This window comes from Electrophorus electricus, chromosome 22 (assembly GCF_041902795.1).
Source record: "Electrophorus electricus isolate QZ-2024a chromosome 22, ASM4190279v1, whole genome shotgun sequence".
Lineage (NCBI taxonomy): Eukaryota > Metazoa > Chordata > Actinopteri > Gymnotiformes > Gymnotidae > Electrophorus > Electrophorus electricus.
In genome coordinates this window covers 7,414,851-7,440,266 of record NC_137518.1, presented here as the reverse complement: position 1 = coordinate 7,440,266, position 25,416 = coordinate 7,414,851, and the positions used below count along the sequence as shown (strand labels likewise).

At 36.7% G+C, this 25,416-nt stretch overlaps 2 protein-coding genes across 11 annotated transcripts in view; one reads left to right on the top strand and one right to left on the bottom strand.

Moving 5' to 3' along the window:
- Positions 1–1,842, top strand: part of rargb (retinoic acid receptor, gamma b) — a 35,157-nt gene extending 33,315 nt beyond the window's left edge. For all 4 annotated transcript variants that reach the window (XM_081705563.1, XM_081705564.1, XM_081705562.1 and 1 more), the window contains one exon: positions 776–1,842. In XM_081705563.1, the coding sequence (XP_081561689.1) occupies positions 776–1,101 (326 nt within the window). In that variant the 3' untranslated portion in view covers positions 1,102–1,842. The remainder of the gene's footprint in view (positions 1–775) is intronic.
- Positions 1,843–10,682: 8,840 nt separating this feature from the next.
- Positions 10,683–21,323, bottom strand: calcoco1b (calcium binding and coiled-coil domain 1b). 7 transcript variants are annotated; one of them, XM_027002001.3, is made up of 15 exons: positions 21,181–21,321; positions 20,105–20,287; positions 19,149–19,328; positions 18,946–19,048; positions 18,321–18,529; positions 18,008–18,220; positions 17,615–17,763; positions 17,234–17,303; positions 15,764–16,018; positions 15,027–15,152; positions 14,105–14,167; positions 13,916–14,003; positions 13,054–13,223; positions 11,799–11,884; positions 10,683–11,347 (listed from the first exon to the last, which is right to left on the bottom strand). In XM_027002001.3, exons 3-15 carry the CDS (start codon positions 19,278–19,280, stop codon positions 11,320–11,322), a joined length of 1,692 nt encoding a protein of 563 aa, XP_026857802.1. In that variant the 5' UTR covers positions 19,281–19,328; positions 20,105–20,287; positions 21,181–21,321; the 3' UTR covers positions 10,683–11,319. The 7 variants fall into 7 exon arrangements, with proteins under 7 accessions (XP_026857802.1, XP_026857800.1, XP_081561577.1 ...); XM_027001999.3 differs by having other exon boundaries at positions 11,799–11,887; positions 21,181–21,319; XM_081705451.1 differs by lacking the exon at positions 10,683–11,347 and adding an exon at positions 11,354–11,539 and having other exon boundaries at positions 21,181–21,323.
- Between the last annotated feature and the right edge of the window lie 4,093 nt (positions 21,324–25,416).

The following is a 25,416-nucleotide window of genomic DNA, read 5'->3' as shown; positions in this document are numbered from 1 at the left end:
AAGTTTAAGTTTCTATCTTGGCACCCCAAGATGGATTCAAAATGGTTACCAGTCCCCATATACCGGAAACCAGAGTGAAATAAGTGAGCGACTGATCAGTGTGAGGACCCTAACACAGCAACTAGATCACTGAAAAACCAAAGAAACAAAAGCAAAAAATTGGGACTTTGCACTAGCTGAACATGGGGAACTATTTGGGGAACTTCCCCAATGCCAACACCCATAGACCTAAGGTGGTATAAGACCCCTGCTCTTAAGCTTGCCAAGCCATATTACAGGCACACCATAGAGGCAGCACAAGAAAAATCAAGGGAAAGAGCTAATGCTGTCCAGAGAATGCAGGCTGTTGTGTTCAAAAAGGAGTAGCAAAAAGAGAAGATGAACTGATCAAAAATGGACTCACATCAAGGAGTCTGAAGGTTAAAGAAAATGAAGAGGAGATGGGGAAAGCCAGAGGAATTCCCCAGAGATGGGAGAACTTTGGTGAGGGGTTGAGGGAACCTAAGAGAGAAAGATGCAGTTTGAAGTTACAGAGAAGAATGAGGAGAGAGAGAGAGAAAAAAGACCCTAGAGACAGCACTCTTTTTATAGATGTGATGTATGCATTTTGCTTATAGAACACCCCACATTTTGTAAATATTATATAGTCTGTTAATATATTCTCCCACTGTACTACTTCCTATTATTCTTTTAATGCCATTGGTCATACCTATCTGCTCCTGTTTAATTTCTCCATTTCTTTATTCTGCTTTCAATATTTCTGCGGTATATGTAGGAGCAGAACGTGCTATCACGCTGAAGATGGAAATTCCAGGGCCCATGCCCCCACTCATCCGGGAGATGCTGGAGAACCCCGAGGTGGACGAGGAGGGAGGTGATGCTGGGGAGGGCGTGGCCGCAGGTCCCCCACCTCCTCCTGCCATCCAGTCCATAAAGCGGGAGCGAGATGAAGACTCAGCCCCCGAGGAAGAGGAGGACGAGGAGGATGAGTGTGGGGAGGAGGACAGAGAGAGGGGGGGGGACAGCGAGGACGAAGGTTGGAGTCTTCTGCAGGTGGATGTTGGGGGTGCAAGAAAGAGCACAGCTGGAAGAGCACAGTAATGGAGACTGTGTGTGTGTGTGTGTGTGTGTGTGTGTGTGTGTGTGTGTGTGTGTGTGTGTGTGCTTGCGCACATGCACAATAGAATGATTTATGAGGACCACAACAATGAAGTCATACTCTGAAAGCATGGAACCAGTCTGCATTCATAGACATACATGTGCACTGAAAACAGTTATATGTACTCTATACATAAACACTACACATACACATATTGGCAGTCAAAGATATATACCCCATAAAATGCTTCTGCTCTAGGTAAACGTGGAAAGAAGCCATTCCTCAAAACATATCGAATGTTCTTGGAAACCTAATGACAATGTGACAGAAGAGATTAAATAATTTGGAACGTGGGACATGGGACATGGAACATTGTAGTTGATTCTTTTTTTAAAGCACTAAATTTCTCATGTAAATGAGATGAAAAAGAGAAAGCAAGACAAAGTCACTGCATCATTTACTTACTATATTTGGAGGGAATAAACACATTTAAAAATGTGGAGATGCCAAATGTTTAAGAATGTGTTGTACAGCCTTGCACTCCACCAGAAGCATACTTTCAAGCAGTCTCAAATACACACACACACAAACAAACAAACAAACAAACAAACAAACAAACAGACATGACCATGTCATGCAACACTTTATGGCCATCTTACAACTGCAACAAATTAATACAGGTTGTTTTTTTTGTTTGTCTGTTTTTTTGTTTTGTTATTCTTTTTTCCTTTCCACATATGAATTTGTTTTTCTTTGTACGTATACATTTTATATTTTATTTTCTATGCATATGGCAACTTTTTCCATGTGTGTTTTATGCATCACAATTATAATGTGGTTATGTTACTACGGTTCAACACCATATATCTGCAAACTGGCAGTTCTCCCTCTGAATCTGAAGGCTGGATTTTAAGATGAGTTTAGGGTTCCTTGGGGGATATTGAGGTTGGAGGGAAATACTTCAAGCAGCATTCTTTTCTTCCAAGTCATGCATTTTTGTATTTTTCACCCTTTTTTCTGGCTTTTGGGACACTCTCCTGTCTAATGGATTTTTACATTTTGTTATATTCTTTGTATTGAGGCAACATTTGTCAGAACTAAATGAGACAGATTAATTTGGAAAAGACTTTGTGTTCAATGCAAGCTCATTATTCCTGTGTGGTTTTAGCACAGAAGTTTAGACTTGGTTTATAAAAAGTGGCAGAATCAAAGAAACATTTAAAGCTTGATTGGTTTAATGCACTGGCAATGGGAGGGTGAAAACCTTTTAGGTGTACGATTGGAAAAACACGTGTGTTAACAACACAAAGACATATTGATCTGTCAAGTTAGGATAGACCAAAACTTTTACTCAGGGCAATTCTATGCAAGGACCAAATCAAATCTGCCTGTAGATCAAACAAGGGCACATCACAGCACACCAAATCAAACATAGCATTGTCTGAATCATGTACTGATACCAGTGAAAACATAACTTTAACATTTTGCTATAATTGTATGCTATGAGATGAAGATTGGCGTTAAATATTATTAGACTCAAAGTGATTAAGTTTACTCTGTTCAAATGCACTATGGCATGTACTAATAACAAAAGTATGCCTTAGTGGATCATTCCCCAATTCAGTATCATGTGAATATAGAAAGACAATAAAATCTGTTATCATGAGCCATAATCATAATCTTTATGAATGCTATCTTTATACCTCTTCAGTGACAGATTACAGTGTTGGATGAACATGTAAAATATAAACAAGCTCTTCTGCTGCTGACGTTGTTTGTATGAGGATGCAATACAGAATGTAATGCATGTCTCTAATAACACATAGCCATAAAGTTGAAGACTTTTTGAGATGCGGGTGCAATTTTTTTGTTGCCTTAAAATGTAAAGGCTTCCAATCCCAGTTCATCTCTGTCATGGCAGTGTTCTCATTTATATGATTAATAATATGATTTCTACAGCATTTTATTTCAAGATCTTTAAAAGCCAAAAAATAAAAAATAAAAAATCCTCTTCTTTCCATTAGTAATTGCTAGTGCAGTTTAAACAAGCTCAGGCCCAACAGTCCTGTTGTGTTCTATAATCTGTAAACATTTATCTAGGCACTCAATTCGTTACTGAGCATTGTCAAGATCATACATTTTTTCATGTATTCCAGTTAGAAGAAACATGCCATAAAATTAACAAAACACCTGCCTTCAGAACAACTTTTTATATACCGTTTAAATGAAAATATGAACATGGGGCTTCCAAGAATTGTCTTTTTTTTTCATAGTGCAGACCAGTCATTTTCAATATTAAAGGAGCACAATACTCATAAATGTTAATGTTGCTTGTAATGCTTGAAATAAAACAATTTCATTATTATTGGCCGATCAGTCTAACTGAAGCCATCTAGCTTTCCTACACCTTTTGCCACATTAGCTTTGGTGAACAGCCTTTTCAAAGCTGTCTTAAGTGCTACATAAAACTGCAGTGACCAGATTATTGTATATGCACTGATATCCAGAATTATAACAGGGTAAATATGGCCTGCAGTTTTAGCATGAAGTACCGCTAAAAGTGGCTTCTGTGTCATCTGTGGCTTGCAGAAATTAGTATACATATTCTAGATGTGACCAAAATCATACACCAAAGCCATTATGTGTGTGTGCATGCGCATATATATATATATATATATATATATATATATATATATATATATATATATATATATATATATATATATATATATATATATATATAAAATATAATATTTTTGTGTGTGTGTGTGTGTGTGTGTGGTGTTTATAAATTTATTAATCCTACACAATGTTGCAATAGCTAGGATATACAGCCATATCGCTGGGAATACCCTTTATTCAAGGAATAGCATGACATGGCAACTCAGTGATGCATTATGACCCTTCAGTGATAGTCTTGCAATTTCTCTAGAAATTGTCTCTATAAATGTATCAAAGGGCCACAGGATTACAATGTGTTTATACTGATTGACATTTTTTTTTTTTTTTACGTACCATTATATACCTGTTGTGCATGCATTTTGACCATAATTGTAGATGTATACATTTCTTGAAGGTTCTCCATTTGGTGGTTTGGAATATCTGTTTATGTTCACTTGTTCATTTTGTTTTGTTCAATGTTTTTGTAGTTCTGATTACTTTGCCAGTGTCATTTTCAGTTGCAGAAATATTCTAGGCCATTTAAATGATAAAACAGCTAATAAGAAAATAGCAGGCTTTATACAGACTTTGGTATGTATATGTTAATTCATTATCTTCAGAGTAATATTTGGTCATTGTTTTGATTTTTGTAAGATGTCTGACATATCTCCAAATGCAGGGATTTTAAAAAATATCCGAGGTGCCCCACCCCCCTTTTAAAACATGAAATCCTGAAATTTGGAATCAATAGGAATGGAAAATGCTCTTATTTCCTTAGTTCATTTCATTTTTCATTACTTTCATCTCTTTCTATAAGCTGTGTGCCTTTTCAGTGCCTTGCACAAATCTAGTGGAAAACTGGAACTGGCATGATTAGAATTGAAAAGTGTTTAGGCAAAGATGCCATTTGTATTAATCGCTTATTCCATAATATTCCTAAATATTCTCCTTTTTTATTGTACTTCTTGTTTGAAAACTTTGTTCCAAAGTTAATTTTATAAAGAAACGTTTCATCAAAAAAGTGTGCATGTTGTTGGATATAGTAAAATAAGACTTGTATCATATGGATAGTTCCTGCTGAGGACTATTTGTGAGTATATTTAGCAAACTCCAACAGTTACACTGGATTGTCCCATGAAAAATCTTATTTCATATGTATTTTTGCAAATTTAATCTAAATGCTTTCAGAATTTTCCTATAATGGATAGTTTTTTTGTTCCAGGATACACATATATCATTATGTATAGTATGTAAAAGCATACCAAGGAAAGTGGATCCCCTTGACGTTGACAGATTATTACCGGACACTGATGAGGGATTTTCCTGAGGCCAAATATAGGTTAAAAACAATTGTACATATTTTAACGACCTTAATTATGAATATGTAATATATACTATGGTAAAATTTAATTGCTCTGTCACTTAAGAACAATGATCATTCTAAAAAACATATTTGAATTTAATGTAACAAGTACTATAAGGACCACCTACTTTTGTTTGTGGGACAAAAAGTTACAATGTACAATTTACAATGTTATGGCCAAACTCACAACTACTACTTATTATTTATTACTGCTGGAAACTGCTATTTTAAGCATTTTGAAGCCTTTTGAAACTTCCAAATGTGCCACGGCAGACCAAACCCTATACTCAAAAACTGTACAACAGGATGAAATCATGGCTGCACACAGGCCACACAAGAATAACTGCAACAGTGCTCCAATGCAGAAATAACATTAGCTACATTTATATGGAGTGTAGGAGTTCTTTAGTAATCAGACTGATATTTTGAAATGAAACATTCATATTAACACCTAAATCAGTATAAATTATATTTAGCAATCCAATTACACTAAATCCAAATGGAATTTCAATGCAATGGAAATAGGTAGCTAGTCAATTAAATTGGGGAAAGTAGACTGTGTAAACCCATGAATCTGATTGCATTCATAACTGGAAGCGCTGAAAACTAAATATAATCATTCATATTACAAATGTAACCATTGTTTTGCATATGCTGATGCTCACAATAAGAAACTGTATACATCACTAAATACAAGATTTAAATATTGATTTGAGGAATATGAAAAATACATGACCAGCTTGGTGCTAAATATTTGTAGTCCTAATTTATTCCATTAGAATTTATATGTAACATGATAAAAACATGAGTGTCTTAGTGGATAGTTCTGCAGCCCAGTGTGTTTAAATGAGAATGATCAACTACATGAGTCTGGAAAAGGCTCATGTATGGTGCTGTAATTAACTTTTAACTTGCATCATCCATAAAAACTTGCATGTTAATTTCCTATATTAAATAATTTATATTTACATACACTGGCTGCTCAACAAGCCTCTGCCTGAACACATACATGCATGTAACCTTCTTTGATTCAGAATGATAGATGGGTGTCAGGTAGGTCATTTTTAGTAATGAGCTGAGAGAAAGAGTGTAGTAAAGCAGGCTAGGCATCTTCTAATTAAATGATTGCCATAATTAACATTCGCTTAACAGAGATCAGTAAAATTGTGCAAGGATTAAAACAAGGTCTATACATTATACACTTTTTTACAAGGGAGCTTTTAATGATCTCATATATCTGACTGGAGCAGAGTGTGTTGCCATGGCAATGAGATTGCAGTTGGGGGTATAAAGTGGCACAGCACTATATTTTATTCCCTTTTTTATGTGTCTCTGTCTTCATTTATATTTGATCTGCTCTCAGCTGCCTGAAATTCTGAAGGCATGCAGTCAGGATGCAAAAGAATAGAGGTGCTAGGGACAATGGTGTTCATACAGTTACATTCTGTCATGCTCTAAGATGTTTTTTATTTTCAAATATGTGTATGTACATATTGGAGGGCATTGATTTACGTAGACTTCAATATACAGATTCCATTTCTGGGACATTGTTTCTAGGACATTGTTTAAGAAAAGATTTATATTTTTGCCTGACATCTTCCTGGATACTTGAAATAATAAAATATTTGAGAAGAAATCCCTTAAACCAAACTTGATAAAGCAATAAGAGTGTTGTTTGGCAGGTCACTGGAAAAATGGATGAACAAAGAGAGAAAAATCATGGAATGAAAAATAAAATGGAAATATAAAAATGAGAGGGCCTGGAGTCTCCTACAGTGTCTCCATTTCTAATTAAAAGTGTAGAGGGAGCGGTGGACCATTAATCCTGCTCCTGGCCTTCAGCTAAGGGTTTAGGGCTGGTTGTAAAAACAGGCATGCATCACCACCCGTTTCCTAATGAGAAAGAAGAGAACGGCAAGCCAGCAGGGTGGTGGTCGTCTGAAAGTGAGTTGTCAATAAGGAAAAAAGAAAGAAAGAAGTGAATGACAAAGTCATGAAAGGAAAAGCATGAGGTCACTAAGGGCAAGGAGCTCAGAAGGAGAAAAAGCAGAACAAGAAGATCCACAGCAATGAATGACTGACGAATGCTTTAAATCATGAAAACAACCAAACAGTTGAACAGATCAGGTCTAACTGTGTCAAAGACTAGCATAAAGAGAACAGTACACCAGCATGATGTCAGAGGATTTACCATGAGATAGCAAGTCTCAGGAACAGCAAGGCGAGGTTGTGTGATGTCGAAGTCAACCCACATTTGCCTTAAGCCCCTGCTTTGTTAGTTTGCTTGTGTGCTTTTTGGCACAGTACAAAACCTTTAGCGTATTTTGACAAATTATGTACTGTGCCAAATTATTATGCCTTAAAAAATTGGAGAGATGCCATTTTGAGAGTTGTCCATTGGATTTTGCTAATTAAATTAGAACAAAGAATATGCACAATTTAATTGTGTTTATAGTATTGCATTATAGAAAATACTTAATTATACATGTTAGTCATGTTCATCTTGTACCTCCATAACTAAACAAAAGAAGCAACACACCAAACATTTGACATAAGGGGGAAATTGTGTGGGGGGGTTTTTTTTTGGCAAAATGATTGCTTTAAGGCCAAAGTTATTCAATTCTTTCTTTCCTAGGAATATTGTCTTTTTGGACCCACCTCTCCTCAAACATTTCCATTTTCAATGTGTAACATGCCCCAAAACTACTCATGTTAGATATACTTCAGATATGAGTTTTATACATTATTCAACTGTATATAGGTAGGAACCTGTTTCTCAGTACATTTCAAACCAAGCAGAGGGCAAAAAAAGAAAAGCTTTAGTATGTGACCTGTTATGGGGTTCAGAGTTAAAGGATCAAGTGTTATACCAAGATTGCAATCAACTGGTCTACTTTTTCCAGTGAAAATAGGTAGTGAAAGGATGGCTGTTTCAATAAACTTGTGTCTGATAAATGCTGTAAATTCTTCCAATCTTGTTTTCATTATACAGCATTGATTGATCAGTTCTTATTTCTGCTTAGATTATTTTTTTCTGGCCTGACAGTGTTTGTAAATAAATAAATTCTGTCATTATTATGAACCTCTGCCCTGAAAGGACTTGCATGTGAGCATTTTCAAAATCAGTAATGTCATATGCATAACCCTCACATATTTGTGAGCCAATCAATTGTTTCAGTAGCAATATATATTAAAGACTAGTAAAACATGCCTTCATCACAAAGATATGGTTTGGATACATTACTTTAGCCATTTTTAGCCATTACTGGCACTCCTGTGGTGAGAGATGCATGGGTCACTGAAGGTAAGTAGATGTGATGATGACAGTTATATTTGCATGTGCAGTAAAGTGTAATATATAAAGAACGCATCTTAGATCCAAGAGTTCTCTTCACAGTCACATGGTTACATATTGGATATGTGTTTGATTTAAAAAGATCAGATTTTTTCTCTGCAGTGATAAAAAAATCAGCTCAAGCAAAAAAGAAAAAGGAATTTGTGCCATTTTAGCCTTGTAGTGTGTGTGTAACTTTGTGTTACTTTTGTCACTATGAGTCATAAGCTTCTCTCCTGTCTTTCCACATCCATCATTACAGGCACAGCCCATATTTGGTTCATGTAATACCTCATTGATGGACAGCATTTTATTATAATTAGGAAATGTAAACCCTTATATGTTCTGTTACTCCAGGAATACCTCTAGCCATCAATTCTTAGTCTTTTTCTCAGCATATTTGCTCCCCCGTGGCCAGACCATCAGTGTTAATTATCATCATTACAATGATGACACACTGATTAATGTTAAAATCTGAGAGAGATGTATTAAATCTACCACTGATTTGCCACTCTGAACCTTAACAGTATATCTTTCATTTAAAGGATTATATGAAGGCTAACTGTCTCAAACTAAATACTGACAAAACTTTTAAAAACTGTGCAACAAAAAGTGTTGCTAATTTAAGATGATGAATTCTGATGAATAGCAGCCATTTTTTCCACCAACAGGTTATATATTTGGGAGTAAAGAAGTGAACCATCCAGCGGAACTAATGCACATTTATTGGAAAACTGTAGTGACAGTCCTGATGACCTTTTAGTTCAACACACTCTGTGGTCAGGCTTTCTGTGGAAGTGAAGCTAGACTGGAGGCAATTGTCTGTGCACTCAGATGATCACGCTACACTCTCCTTGCAGGTCCAGGAAAGAGGGCAATCATGTTTCCATAGCATGGGAGTCCTAACATTATATTGTACATTTACAGAGTGACATAATTATCAGTAAAACAGCTCCCAGGGAATAAAACCCATGAGCTCACTGTTGCTAGTGGCTTACTCTAATACTTTAGTACCTTACTAGGAACATCGTTACAGGATGTTATAGAAATCTCATTATGAACAGTAAGACTTTTTTTTACAAGTAATTAATCCTACCTGTAGTTTAATGGGATGGGAGACTTCCTAGGCCAAACCGGAGCCCAATGAATAGCCATCCATGGTGTGAAAGAGAAGTGTATGAAGAAGAAATTGTAGGCCTACAGACACCAAGTGTAAGCTAGTTCTGGTTGCTAGCTAGCAACACTCACCGGGTCTGGGGATTGTCCTTTTTGGGACAAACATTGCAGAAACCATGAAGGTTTCCACCCCCCCCCCCCCCCCCATCCCCGGAAGACCCAAGAACAACAGGAAGAACCATGTCAACCTCACTTAGTGTTTTCGCATATTCATACATAGTGGTCAGTTGGTCCGAAAGCATGTCCACAGTGGAGATGAATTGCTCTAAAACTTGTTATTGCTGCTGCTGAATGTGTTGCACCAAGATGTACTCCAAACTGACAAAGTCTTGCTGTCTGCCATCTAGCTTTCTGGTAAAGGCACAGCCTTTTGAAATGACTCAGATATTAATGGATGCTAACACAGAATGTTTAACATACAAAGTAACAAAGACAAAAAGACTGAACAACAACATCAAGCATGCACAAGGGAATGGTGAGCTGCCATGTGAAATTAGATTCTCTGTCATTGGAATGCTAGTGGTGTCACAGACCAGACTTTTTTCTTTGAGTGGCAAGTTTCATAGTCCTCAAACTATGAAACTGCCAATATATCTATGAGTGCTTTTTCATCTCCTCTAAAAAACTAAACTGAAAAGCATTCTCTTCACTCAATTCTATCAAGTTGATGCTAGGTCATAGTATTTGCAGTATGTTGCCATTTCTGTTTGGTTTTGTTATTTTGTTTCATTTGCTTTTATAACGCGAGGTGACTATGTTTGGGAAAGGCACTCTACCAATAAAACATTATTATTATTATTATTATTATTATTATTATTATTATTATTTTTATATATATTGTCTCCACCACATAAATCAACAATATAATGAGTTGTAATGTTTGTTGTTTCATAACAGCTTCATAATAACTTTGCTGTGAGCAATAATCTACGTAGTCAAGGATCCATTTTAATTCCAATATGCAATACATCAATAACAACAACTTGTCTGTCTAGTTACTTTTGAACTGCACTGGATGATGCAAAAAAACAAAGACAGGATGAACCACATGCCATTAATAAAACAGCATTTTATTAGAGTTTCTCTAATACTGTGTGAAAAAGTAAACACTGCACAGACAAAAGAACTAGTCTGTAACACTCCAAAATGTTTAGCTAGGTTTTTCACGCAGTGAACTCAACAGTTACTGTGGCAGACTGTAATAATTTAACCGATCTAGCACCAAAAATAACACTGACCACAACTGGTGGGTTACTGTCACAGTTAACATGAATAACAATGTCTTAATAAATATTTATGTGATATGATATGGGCTACATTAGATCTATGTTCTTATTGTAATTATACAAAAACATTTTTGTATAAAAACATAAAGAGATACACAGGTACAGAGACACACAGCAAATCAAACTAATTATGATGTCAAGTTAACACATATTTATTTATTTGTCTTTATGATGTCCCCTGATCTCTTTAATCACTTTTTTTTAGTTACTCACACTCACAACAACAACAACACACACACACACACACACACACACACGGACCAAAAAGCACATGCCCACTGCACCAAGCATATCCAATAAGTGCCTTATGTACTAGGAAACATTACACTCTTAAGAACATGATGTTTCATGGATGTAAACAAGTAGCATCAAGTTCACCTCCTTCAGTTCTATTCTTGTGTCACCACAAGGGGGAATCAGTTAGTTCACTGCAGAGAAAACAAACAAGGATTGAATGAGGTCACATAACTGCCATCTGAGCTGTGCAAAAGAGACAGAGGGGCATGAGGGAGGGGTGCTGTCATGGGAAAGCTGCTCTTGGGTAATCGTCCATAATTCCAAGAGCACCTGCCTTCAGCTTCGTCCAAACTCCCTTCTGTGAGTGGTTTCTTTTCCATGCTCTAAAAACAGTTCAATAGCTTTGCAATTGTAGGGTAGTGATTTATAAAGGCTATATGTGGTCATGCCTTCAATGTAATAAAATGTTTATAAGGTAAGACTATTGTGATGGCAAAAATGTCCTTATCTTCTGTATTCTGTATCAATCTAAAACATTATATTCCATTACTCTTAGTCCTATATTAATACTGTTTTAATAATGTAAAGCCCTCAAAATGAAGATCCACCCAAAACTTTGTCAATGGAGTGCATCATAGTCACCTCACTTTGTTCCCATTGACCTCAGACTTAAGGAGCTGCTTATCCTCACTGGTGTTTGGATCAGAATGGCTTCGCAAATCCAATCCCTCCTTATTTAAAACAATACCATAAAACTGAATTCAATGCTTCCTCATTTAAAATCCAAAACAAACAAAAAGGGGCATATAAGAAAACATTATAGGACCTTTCCTGGATTGAATTAGCTATCTAATCTAGCTATAAAGCTAGTTATAAAAGCATTAACACTGCTCCGATCTACAATAGATAACTGACTAGCTAATTCTAGTATAACAGAAAGTAGGGGGTGGCAGAATCATTTGCAAAGACTTACACCTTAATTGTACTGTCCTGTCTATCAATTACAATTCTGGTGGTTTATATCTTAGCTATTCTAGTGAACAGCCAGGCCTGAAATAAACCTGGGGCCAACTGGTAATGTCCTTGCAGCGTGTGAGGCCTGATGATAAAACATGGTAACCCTTTTGGAGTAGGGAGGGCGAGAGTCTATAGGAGGATGATTAAATCTCTCACTACTTTTAGCAATATGCTATTTGCAGTAGCAAAGGAAAATTTCACAAAAACAACATTTGTGCCCACTTTGGGACTCACAGACTCACACTCTGAAAGTGTGCAGCCACTTGTACTTTGCCATTTACTCTGATTGGATGACAGTAACAAGCCTGACTATGTTCTGAGCTTTACACATTACTGCCATGCCACAGCATCTACTGTAGCTAATTGAATTTTGTTGTACTATAGCTAATTTAAGTTTGTAGTACTACAGCATGCATGTAAGGATAGATGGAACTACTTTGTTTTTTGAATGTGTGTACTAGCTACTCTAGGTAGTAATGTAGATGATAAACTGGCAACAACCTTTGGTGTAGCTAGCTGGTTTAAGCTTGGTCATTTGCAACTGACTGATACCTGCAGTAGAGGACTATAAATACAAAAAAATGTTCCACTGGCCCCCCTACTTTCCTTCAAAAATCTGCGGTGCAACTCTTGCCTATTAGACTACAAATTAGCATTAACAAGTGGGCTTGGGAAATGCGTTGGAGCAAAGGCATATCTTTGTATTTAAAATGAAGGAGTGAGTTATATCAAACACTACATTTTCAGAAAACTAGAAACATTACAAATGTCTGCTTGTTGACATTACTGACAGTAAAGCAATATTTCTATGTTACTATACATTACTACCTATGCATATTCCTGTACATAAGAGTCTGGTCTACAATTTAATCTCTCCTACCATCTCTTCTCTGTCTGTTTCCTTTTTGTGATTTTCGGTTGGCTCAGGCAAGCTGTCCACTCTAGCTTCTTCCTGGTTCTCATCCTTCTCCTTCTGGATCAGAAGCTGGATTTCATGGGCTTTCTCTAAAGGAGACCTCTCCATAGAGGTTTCTGCATTGTCAATGTTCACTAAAGGATAACAGCAGAGTTAAATATGTTAAGCAAAAATAAAAAATAAAAAATGATTCTCACAAATTTCAATTTACCTCATAAGTCATAAGCCCAGACATGATTAGTGTTTGCAACAAATAATTTCCTTTTTTTTTTTTTTTGCACTTGAGTTACAAGGCTTAAGGTAGCTAGCAAGTACTGGAAGCTTTGTCATTCCAAATCCTCCTAAAGCCCTACATAAAGAGGTATTTACAAACAGGATTAAAATTATTATTATTATTTAAATCTAAAATAGCCTCAAAGATCAAATACAAATGAGTAAAGAAATGTTAAGCATTAAACATGTACTGACTACTTTTTCACTAGTGGAAAATTTGATCTTTTGCTTAAGCAGTCATTTAACCTTCACTTCCATGTGTCTAACATACAGAAAACTATCCAGACAAACAAACAATAAAAAAGTATTATGTGTAGGTTGTATGTCTTCATGCACATACAAATATAGTTAATATAAAAAACCAATTAATATAACAACAATAAATAACCAGTTAGAATAGGTTTATTTGCCTAAAGCTGTTTATTCACTGTCAGCAATAGTTAGGCTTAGAGTTAAGGTTGTATATCAGCACTATTAACATTACTCAGTCTCCTTTAAAATGCCTTGAAGGTCTGAAGCATTTGGGGTTTTAGCTTTGAAAAGAATGACTGACGAGGTGTGCTAGATGCTGCCTCTGTCCACTTGGCATCAGCCTCCCTCTCCAGTCGAAGCTGCAACACACGAATGTGATCCAAGAGCTCCTGTGTTTGAGCAAACAGCATATACTCAGAATGAATAGATTTGGCAAGCCATTGAGAAGTATGTAAATGGTGTAATTTTTAGATAAACAGGAAAGATGTGCCTGTCTCTCCAGCTGATGTTGCTCTCTCTCCTTTTGTATGGCTCTAAGACTCGCTCTCAGTTCCTAAATAGATTACAAGGATAGCAAATGCATCAGGATGCTGAAGGCTGCTTTATAAAACCGTGTTCACTGCCAGCCAGCATTTTTGCTCATTATGCTAATATTAGAAGATATGTAATTCAAGTCAGAATGTGGTATTGCAGTATATGTTAGTCTAATTTTTGGTACTGTAACAAGACACCTTAACAAAACCTACATCTACAACAACTCCATACCAACTGAAAAATGTGTGCATAAAGCCTGTTGTCTTTTGCATAAAATCAAGTAAATGTATTAATGGAATAAACACTAAGAGAACATTCTGGGAAAATAAATAAAATTTTATGTGTTGAAATTTATGACCATCATAAACTTATGAGAGTTTTTAAAGTTTAGTTTTTGCCATGCCTTGTTTATTAATATAGCATCCATTTTTGGTTTGTTTGTAACTGTTAAATCAACAGATGATTCATGTATTTTTTAATATTAGTCCTAGTAAGACCTATTTGTGTCTTTAATATACAAGACTAGGTCCTATTTTTAACTAATGGTTGGGTCATATTTTATGGTAATGTGCTCCAAAAACTGAAACATGACCCAGCTGTGTGTTAAGCACACTATGATGAATGTTTAATTATAGGTCTGTGCATGTATGCTTGCACACACACATACACACACACACATATACACACACACACACACACACACACACATACACACACACACATACACACACACACATACACACACACACATACACACACACACATACACACACACACACACACACACACACACACACACACACACACACACACACACACACACGCACAAACCTGCAAACTGAAATAGGCACACACAATCTCACATGAACATTATTCACCCTGTTGCAATCTTTCTGGCTTCCAAGCTCCACCTCCAGTTTTTCTCGCTCCAGCCTCTCCTCCTGGAGCCACTCTTCCTTTTTTTGAAGTTCTCGACTCAGCTTCTGGAGTCGGTCCTTATCCAGCTGTTAATTGTGTGCAATAAATGGGCTAATTACACAACATTACACAACTTACTGGATGGCATGATCCATACTGAAGTCATCAATAAATGTTTCAAAAAGGTGTATCACAAATTAAGGCATACCACTGTTAATACAATCTGGTATAATGACCACTGGTGTGACAGAATACTGTAACACAAACAAAACAACAAAAACCTCCCACAACTAGCCAACAAAACAACAACAAGAAAAACAACAACATTATTTCCTTACTAGAAATATTTTACAGTGAATAAGCCTGGAAGCAAATAAAGTAGTAATGATAAACCTGCTAGCAAGCAAAACCTGTATGCTAATCAGCCTGCTAGCAAGTTATGTAGATATCATTGTCAAGTATTTAAAAATAAACAACAAATTTTAAAAATACTTAAATGGAGTTATTTATCTATTAACAGGCTAATCTATGAAAAAGCTAATCAGACTTCTCCAAATTCCAGTAAAGATTAATATTCCTGCCTGTGCAACTGAATTCAGATCAACAGCTGACCATTCATCCTTCAGCATGATGAGCTATGTTCATGCAAACACTATACGGGTGAAGAAATACAGCATCTGGAGGCATCCTCCCTCACCTCTGAATTTTGCCTCATGCTCTCTCTTTCCTGAGCCCAGGCAGCCTGGCCCTCACGGAGCGCAAGGTTAGCCTGGGAAAGTTGTAGGGTCATTTGTGCCGCCTGCAGCCGGGCCTGGTGCAGCTCCGCATGGCTGTGACCCTGCAGGGCTCCCAGTTCACTCAAGTCCCGCCGCAGGGCCTCTGTGCTGCGCTCACTGGCCTCCAGACGCTCCTTCAGGGCCCGCAGCTCATCCTGAACCTGTTTACTCTCTATCTGATGGAAAAAGCAATAACATTTACATTGCAATTTTTCTAGCATGATCAACTTATAATAACCCTTTGCTCCCTAGTATAAGGATAAAGTAACTGCAGCACTTTTGTCTAGTGTAATCAAGATTTGTATTTGAATACTCATCCGCTCTGATTGTTGCAACAGCATTTATCTCAACATGCACAGGACTGACAAATTTTAGCAAAAGCAAGGTTAGTCACCTTTCATCCAATCATCAACCCAATTTTACGTAATGATATTGAAAATGTATCTTGGTAAACTGGAAAAACAATGCAGCCTGCAGGGATGAGGGTTAGATGTCATTTTTGTCATTTTGGATTTGTACTCTAGCACATTGGATTTGATGTTAAAATGCAGACTGTCAACTCTAATTTAAGGTTTTACATGTCCACATTTTACAATTTTGTGGAAGTTACAGCTCTGTTTATACACGGATATGTTAAGAATCATTGAAAAATAAGAATCTTTAAAGTGCCAATATAAGAAAAGCAGGCCATCATGAGACAGAAAAAAAAATTGGGCACCTTGTTAAAACATTATATGTGTGAAAACTCATCAAGAGTAGTAGATGAAAAAACAAAACTTTCAGTTTTGAAGAAACATTGCTAAGCAAATCATATATTGGACATAAATGCATCTAATACCACCACCGAGAGAATACTTTCACATTACCTCAAAGGGTTTACAGCAAGATACAAACACAAGAAACATCAGGAACAAAAACACCACAGTAAGGTTTGCTGCAGAGTACATAGAAAAACCCGTATAGTACTGGGGACGAAATCTCATGGGCAACTGAGAAAAGAAATGCTCTGTATTAAAATGTGAAGAAATAAAGATCCATAACATACCTTCACAGCTGTAAAATGTGGTGGCATGTTCAGATATGGCTAAGAGTGGAACTAGGTCACATGGTCATTGTTGATGATGTAATGACCATTGACAGAAGCAGGATGAATGATGAAACTTGCCAAAACATCTTAACTGCTCAGATTCAAACAAATTCCAAAAAAAACCCAACTGGACAGTGCTTGCAGCAGGTCAGTGATAAGACAGTGATAATCCATATAACTTTCCAGAGCAATTGCACAATTTTCCAAAAGTTTTGACATGCTGAATCAGAGTCATAGTAAATACAAGACTGAAGGTAAGCAGGAACTGAAAATGACTGAAAACATTTTGCTTTTCTCAATTCACCTGCAAGTTCCTCCTCTCATCCTCCTCATCCTTCCTTTGTGTATTCATCTTCTTGATTCTCTCTTTCATCCTGCAGACAATAATATGAAGTTACTTTCTTCTTTTTATAACCAGCACTTTTTTCCAATTAAACTGGTGATCATCATCAAGGAGCCTACAGGGTAATGAATCACAAAATATTACAGATATGAGCAGATTTCCTTTACTGAGCTCCTGGTATGAATACTTTTTGTTCATTAGATACATACCATCATCCCAGGTCTCAAATATGTAATCAACAGGCTGATTTCCTTTGACTGATGTAAGAATAAGTTGATCTTTAGCAGTTCTGACACTGAATAGTACCCATATCTGCTGGTACAGATACTAAATTTGACATACCTGTCCAGTTCCAACTCTGTCTCTTGTTTTTGTAGAGTCAGATTACTTAATTCCTCCTCAAGATCTTTGATTTGCTGCTGTTTTTCAGTTCTTTCCACCAATAGGCCTCTAAGATCTGTGGATATTTTTTCATGACACATCAGCACATCCTAAAGATAAAGGTAGTTGAGAATAAAGCTTGTTACCCATTCTTTATGTTTTCCTCATAAGCAATATAGTGTTTATTTGATTTTGTTTGGTAATTTAGTTCAGGTATTACAGCCATGATGAACAGGATTTTATTTTGTGTATGCCTCCTTTTGTTGTTATTTCACTTGTTTCAGCACTTGTTGACTGGGTTTCACATGTTTCTGGACAAAATAAATTATACAACAAAATAGGTTTTGCATATACCTTTTGTTTCTCTTCCATTCTCTCAATCTTTTCCATGCTACATCTCAAGCTGCCCCTCAGTTCTTCAATCTCATTCTTCATCTCTGTCCTCTCTTTTCCAAAATTATTCCTCTCAGATTCATCTGTCTTCCTGTATTTTTCCACTTCCTCTGTGGCTGCCTCAAACTTCTTCTGAACCTGTTTTAGTTCTTTTTGACATGCCTCCAGAAGGCTCTATTAAAACAAAAGTGAAAATTGTTAGTAGCCCATAGTTCTGTAACTATTCCTCTTAGCTCTCTTGGTCTCATTCCATATATACTGTATATCCTCTCACCTGAAGTATTTCAGCTTTGGGCACTACTAGCAGCAAGTCATCACCTTCATTCTCTTCTTCCCCATTCATCTCTTCCTCAAGTGTTACCAGTTCATCCAAAGGTCTTGGTGCACAAAAAGTAAAATGAGAGCTTACTCCACATATTTGCCCCATTTCATCCACATACACAAACTGGAACGCTGTCCCACCAGGATTTGGCAGGTAGGATGCTGAAACAGGAAGCAGAGATAAAAGAGAAAGAGATAGGGTGAAGTGATAGACAAAGAGATAGGGCCTTCCATTCTGTACCATCAGACCCCTGCATCCAGAATGCAGCTGCACAGCTTGCTTGCAACCTCTGGAAGTTATCCCATGTCACCCCCCTGCTGCTTTCCCTCCACTAAGCTCCCTATAGCAGCTTGCAAATGATGTAAATGTAAATACTGAATACTTGGGACCAATTTCATTAACACTAAATGCTTTCACAAGCATTCTCCACTTACAATCTCTACTTGCATTCTCCACTTAACTTAATATGATTTTAATAAATCTGTTTGGTTCTGTTTGTTAGACCTTTTTCACTGAAATAAGATGAGAAATGTGTAACAGTATGCTTGTTAAAGGTGTTGCAGCATGACAAACTTACGCTGAAAGACAACATTGCAGTTCATGTCTGTGTCACCTGTGTATCCATCTGGAGCAAGGGCCCAGGCAAATGTATAATAGTTTCTCACTGATGTCCATCCAACCTGAAACATACAAAAAAAAAATAAAAAATGAGTAGAAACCAAATACAGTCTTTCAAAATCGATATTTTCTGTACTTTGAGTACAGGTTTTCTGTAGTTACCTTGAAAAGACCTATCCAATCACGACTGCTCCAGTTGTGTTGACTACTTATAGTATAGCAACATTCCACCCTGGTTTGAGGGAAATAGGCCTGGCCCACATTTCTAAACCTCACTTTCCAAGGCTTCTCCATGGTAACAGGTGCCACTTATGTGAGTCAGAATGAAGATGGAACTCCTGTCTTAGAAATCAGATAGCAGATGATACAAGATATCTAGTTCAAGTGTAAAGCAACTACTGCATGCAATTAGAGATGCACAAATATCCCTTTAGTCTTTCAAACTTGTTTTCTTGCAAACAAGTAATTTTGAATTTGTGCATTTACTGTATGACAATGACTGTGTCACCGTAGCAAATGTATTGCTATTTGTATTTTCCCTTCAACTATATTTAGTTACTTTTCTATGAACCCTTCGGGAATGGTTGACGACGCGAGTACAGGGGCATGACTGCTATTAGATTTCTAAGTGTTGTGAAATAACACAAGAGAGTGTGGCAATAACTTTCTATCTTCGAATGTTTATTGAGGAAAAGTCTTGAAGTGGTAGTGCAGCATATAAGTAAATGTTAAGGCAGACTTAGTCATCTGTCCAATAATATAATAATTGGGAAAAGAAATGTAAAAGACAGCCAAAACATCTATCTATCTATCTATCTATCTATCTATCTATCTATCTATCTATCTATCTATTTCCATTTATTTATTTGGTAGATTTTTAATATTCATGAAATTTCTCATCTTCTTTTCATTTTAATTTTGCCAAAATTAATTCATTGCAAGACTGTAATACTATGTAATGCTTAATTGACAATTGACATTCATGTATGACTTCCCTTGTGGATTACTACAAAGTAACTAAAAAAAAAAAAAAAAAAAAAAAAAACAGGAGAAAATGATTTCAGTTAAAATGAGTGAGAAAGTAATGCACACCTAGTAATTAGAAAAAGTATTCTTACCTTATTTTGAACCGAACAATTAGGATGCTCCAGTTTTCAGTTTAAATCCGAGCAACCGTTTGGTTTATCCCGAAGTTGACTCTGATCAGTAGGGAGGAACACTCTGACTTGGGTCATGTCAGGGGCGTCACTTTCAACAGCACTAACAAATCCCACATGCATCCTTCGTCAACTTCCTTATTACTGAAATGTGGGAAATGAAGTTTTACATTTCTACCACGGGATCACTCATATGCACAGCTGTTCGGACATGCAGACAGTGCATAAAACGGTTCAGAGTTCACGAATCTATCTGAGAATTTCTTTAGTAGACCTAGACTACATATCATTACAAATTATAATCTACACGTCTACAAAGATCCCACCAAAATAATCTGATTTGTTTGTAGTACATTAAAAAATAATCTTCCACTTTTGTCTATTTAACTCGAGCGATACATACAATATGAACACTAGATGGCATTGTAATTCAAAACAATTTTACCAGTAGGCTATAGCGAAACCGAGTCATGTATTCCGAATATCGGTGCATTCACAAAAATCGGATTTTAAATTCTTGATATGACAGGTGTATTTGACCTTTTCTATCCACATACATACGCGCAGACAGACAATTTTTGGTTATTTATGCATGTGATTTTAACCTTACTCAAATTGTGAATGTGTACATTTAAAAAAAAAATGACAATCTTACACTAATTTCTAATTTATCAAGTTTATCATAGACGAGGGTATTGCAGTGCCTCTTCCATGGGGTAAGGGTTTTTAACAATAAAGTCCCGTTTAAATATAGGTTGTATTAACTCTGCATTAACTGGTGTGTGTTAGATGAGCTCTCGGAGGGGCGAGGGAACGAGTGAACACAGGCACCCACTTCAGCAGCAAACCTGGCCCAGAAAGCATTGCGGCCTGATATAATTTCCAGCGAAAACAATGTTAGACCGTTTGGGGAAAAAAAAACGGTCACAATGCTTAGAATTTCAAATATATATCATCTATTTTAAACTATAGGCTATTCGAATAGACCTTTATGTAGAAACGAACTCTATTGCTTAAGTTACGTTGCTGTTTCTCACTTTAGCCTGTTGGCTAACAGCTCCTCACGTTTAGCAGTGTTATATTTAGCCACAGTTGTCGTCTGGCTGATTATTCTTGTTACAGTCCATTGTTTTAATTAGTTCAATTCATTTACTGCCTAAGGCGAATGTATTCCAACTGAAAACCCCGCTCCTCGTTCTCCTTATCTCCGCTTGTAATGTAAATGTATACTTATGTGACGTAGGGCTACGCACTTCCGAATTGTCAGTGGATGTTGGAGGTGTTTTAAAATGCCCCTTTCACAATTTGTAAAGAAAGATTAAAGTGTGCGCATGTTGACAACGAAGTGATCCATAGTGCTGATCTCATTTATTTAACATTAATTAAACTAACAAAAGATAATATATCAAGATATTCTATGTATGTGTCAAAAATATTCCACTTTTATCTTTACAGAACGATGATGCATATATGTAGGCATTCCGATTTAATTAATGTCCTTCAAAAATGTAAGTAATTGCAGAATCTATGTTCCTATAAGAATCAACTAATCATTATGTTACAACAGCCAGCCAGTTTCTAAGTATTGATCAGGCAATTACTGAACAGTTTATTTAAAGACCTAACTATCTTGACTTTTTTCAGATAGTTTATGTGCTTTGATGTGTACCAGTGTGTATTTGTTTGCTTTTAGTGCCACACATAGCTCAGTCCATTGAGACAGTACAGTCCACCTGATTGACTGATTCCTCTTCAACCCAGCTGTGATTAACATTTACATTTATGGCATTAAATGCAAATCCAAAGTAATTTACAATTATGATTGAGTACAACTTGAGCAATTGAGGATTAAGGGGCCTTGCTCAGGGGCCCAACAGTGGCAACTTGGCAGTGGTGGGGCTTGATTACAAGTACCTTAACCACTGAGCTACCAATGCCCTCGGTGGACATTTTGACAAATCATCCTCCCAGTCTACTATTCTGAATGTATCTGGGAGAAATGTTCCTGTTCGGGGGGTGCGTTTGCTCATATATCTGATACAATCCTGAAAAAGTTGATTTGCTCAGAGTAGATTCTGCCTTTATTACAAAAACTTTATTTATTTTATTTAGGACCTTATTAATTCTAAATGCCTGTGTATATGCCTCATTATTATACAAGGATAAAAGTGGATTAATGCTTTGACACACATAGATAGATACATACATAAATACATATAATACCTTGACATATTATATTTTATTTATTGATTTAGAAATAGGATCACCACTGTGGAGCAATCACACTTCCATTACCAAAACGCATGCTCATCTTTCCGATGACATTGCTCCTGAAACATTCATTTGAAACGGGCCCCAATCCAATCCAATGCATTCAGAACTGTTTTACATACAACAGGCTGGTAATTTCATGCAGGCACTGCCAAAAACAGCCTAGTGAAATTGTCCTGAAGTGGGTTTTAAGACAGAGTCCATTGGATGAGGTCACATCTGTTGCGGGAACAGGGAGTTGCTTTGGAGCACATGGCAAGAAAGGGAGAAACAGCAAAGAATCACTCAAAGCTGAAAAGCTGGAAAGTAGAAAGAGAACAAATAATAAGAATAAACAAATAAAATTAGGTTATAAGGAGACAAGTACACAGCTGGGATTAAGACATAAGGGTGCATATCATATTGCTGTATTTAATGGAGTCTATGTGCAGCCAAACCACTGTTCTGATATGTTCTGTTAATCCTCGTCTTTAATTTTTATGCTTTCATCTCTCAAACAGCATATAGGTGAATAACCCCCATACAAGGTATAGGGAGGATTTGAGTTGGTGTATTTCCTCCCTAATTTTGAATCTAAAATATACAATCTGATTAGGCTAGTTTGAAAAGCCCAGGACCTTTATTATTTATTTATTTTCTTTCTGAACATATTGACAAATGGAGCCATTATACTTTGGGGAGGAAACGGAAGCAATTGCTTTAGCTGTTATGGGTCTTTTGGTTGGCATATCCATGCTTGATTATGTGCTGAAATGTCAGGGCAGTCATAAATGAGGGTGAGATTTGGCTGCAGTTGGGTCAAGGTCATTAAGGCAGAATGACAGGAAGATGGCTGGGATTGGGAGAGCAGGTGGAGGTGCTATGAAGAGGACTGCAGTTCCATGGCATGTTTGATGAGCCTTCATGTAAAAGCTGGGTATAAATCAGATGGAAGATTTAGAGTACAAATTGAAAGGAGAGAAAAGTTAAGAGGAGAGATTGTGTGTATGTGGTGAGTGGCAGTTGGGGTGGTTGGAGAGGTGGGTGCATTTACAGTGGGTCGTGGGTGGAGCTGTGAATGACACCAGAGCACTAATAGAGAGAGGAAGAGCATTACAATAATGGAGAAGAGAAGCGGCATTACAGCTAATGAGAAACAGAGAGATGAGAGAGCAATGGGAATACACACTAACACACATATGTGCAAGCAGATATCAAACGGGTGTAAGGAGGCAATCGAAGATGGATAAAGGCAGCAAAAGATGAAGGTAGTTAGTATTCAAAGCTGAGCAGTCCCATCTGCTTAGCGCTGCACCGCTTGTCGTATAACTGTCGGTGGGTTGCAGGCCACATAAAGAATATCCTGGGTTTGATGTAATTCCACAAAATTAATGACAGCTTTATACTCAGAAGGCCAAAAGGGAATGATTAGTGTTTAATCGCCCATCTGATCCTCTCCCCTGTCCAAGACACACTGCCCATGAAGCTCTATCAACCTGCTTTCCTTCTGTATGTTTTTTTGGGGGGGTTGCTGTTGTTGTTTTGTTTGCTGGGGAGGGTGTTACTTGTTGCAAAGGCACAAATGCATTTTTTAAATGAAACCACTGTGTGTGGTCTGTGCACATAGTTCACTCCAGTGTCAGCCATGAGTCATCAGCACACAAAGATTTTACACATACCCTTTATCTCATTCTCAGAAACATTTATTCCAAATTCCCTTAATGTGCAAATTGCAGCTTATGTGTTCAGTTCTGGCTTACACTGTGCTGTATACCCAGGCTGCATTTTTGTCAGCATAAAAGTGAGATATTCTCCCATTTAGATTTATGAACAAACCTTTAAGTAGAAACATCTTGTGGGTTTCTGGTGTCAAAAATGTAGGTGTGGCCAGTATCTCCAGAGCAATATATTGTACAATAACATTTTTATATGTTCTTTTTATTTCTTTTTTATCCTTTTATTTTCTTGCTTTATTTTCTATATTGAATAACTCTCAGCAGAGTACTCTTCCACACTAGACATCAGAGCACTCCTCTCCTCTAGATGGCAGAGCACTCCTCTACATTATACAACAGAGCACTCTGTTGTAAGAGGTACTAGATGGCAGTACCACTTCTCTATACTAAAGAAGCAATTTGTTCCACTATCACTCACTAAATATATTAGCATTTAGTTCCCTTTACAGTAATATGATGTGTAATAATGCAGCAATAATTCAGATGCACAGAAATATGCACAGCAATAATGCAGAGCATCCTCCATAACAGTCATAAATTCATATGTTAATTTTGAATTTTTGCCTGATAAAATATTTCAGATGGGTATATTGTCTATTTATTTATAATCCTGCCCATTTATTCATAACCTTGATGGAATACCAGCCCTCTCAAGTATCCTGTAATAGCTATGCTGATTAAGGTGGCCATAACCTTGGTAAAACTCAACAACTGTCATATAGCAACTCCAAATCAAATTTATGTATCTGAAAAAGACAATTAATTTTGAGTTAGCAGTTTATAAGACCTACTTTTTAACCCAGCCACTCTGCACTTACATCTGAATAGTTGATCTCAAAACATTTTTACTTCTAGTAACATTAAGATGGGCTTTAAAAAAGGGCTGATAATTGCTGGTTTGGCAGATTTTAAATTTGCATAAACTTGCCTCAGGCCACTTTGACCTGCCTGAGATCCAGTTCTCATGAGAGTCTTAAAAATGTTTGATTTGCCAATTACAGACACTAGCCAAATCCTTAAGATATATACTAATGATTTCCCTTCATTATTTAATTAATGAGTGTATTTATTCTTTGTTTGTCTAGGCCTGTATGCTAACACTTTAAACATATTTCCAACTTTTAACTGACTTTCAAGTCAAAGTAATATTAAATAACCAAAAGGCATGCTCTTAAACACAAATGATTGAAAAGTTGTTGGTATTTGAGTTAGTGATTTCCTGACAACAGGAAACACTGTTGTTGTTTTCACTTGTAACCTCAAGGAGTTAAAATCATGAAGTTCCAA

Bases quoted from the DNA above. Each gene is read 5' to 3' on its own strand.
- calcoco1b (XM_081705449.1), bottom strand. From the start codon at position 19,280: ATGGAGAAGCCTTGGAAAGTGAGGTTTAGAAATGTGGGCCAGGCCTAT. The intron at 18,221-18,320 runs GTGAGAGGATAT...TTGTTTTAATAG, and splicing joins CCAAAGCTGAAATACTTCAG to AGCCTTCTGGAGGCATGTCA. The intron at 15,153-15,763 runs GTGAGGGAGGAT...CACAATTAACAG, and splicing joins GCATGAGGCAAAATTCAGAG to CTGGATAAGGACCGACTCCA.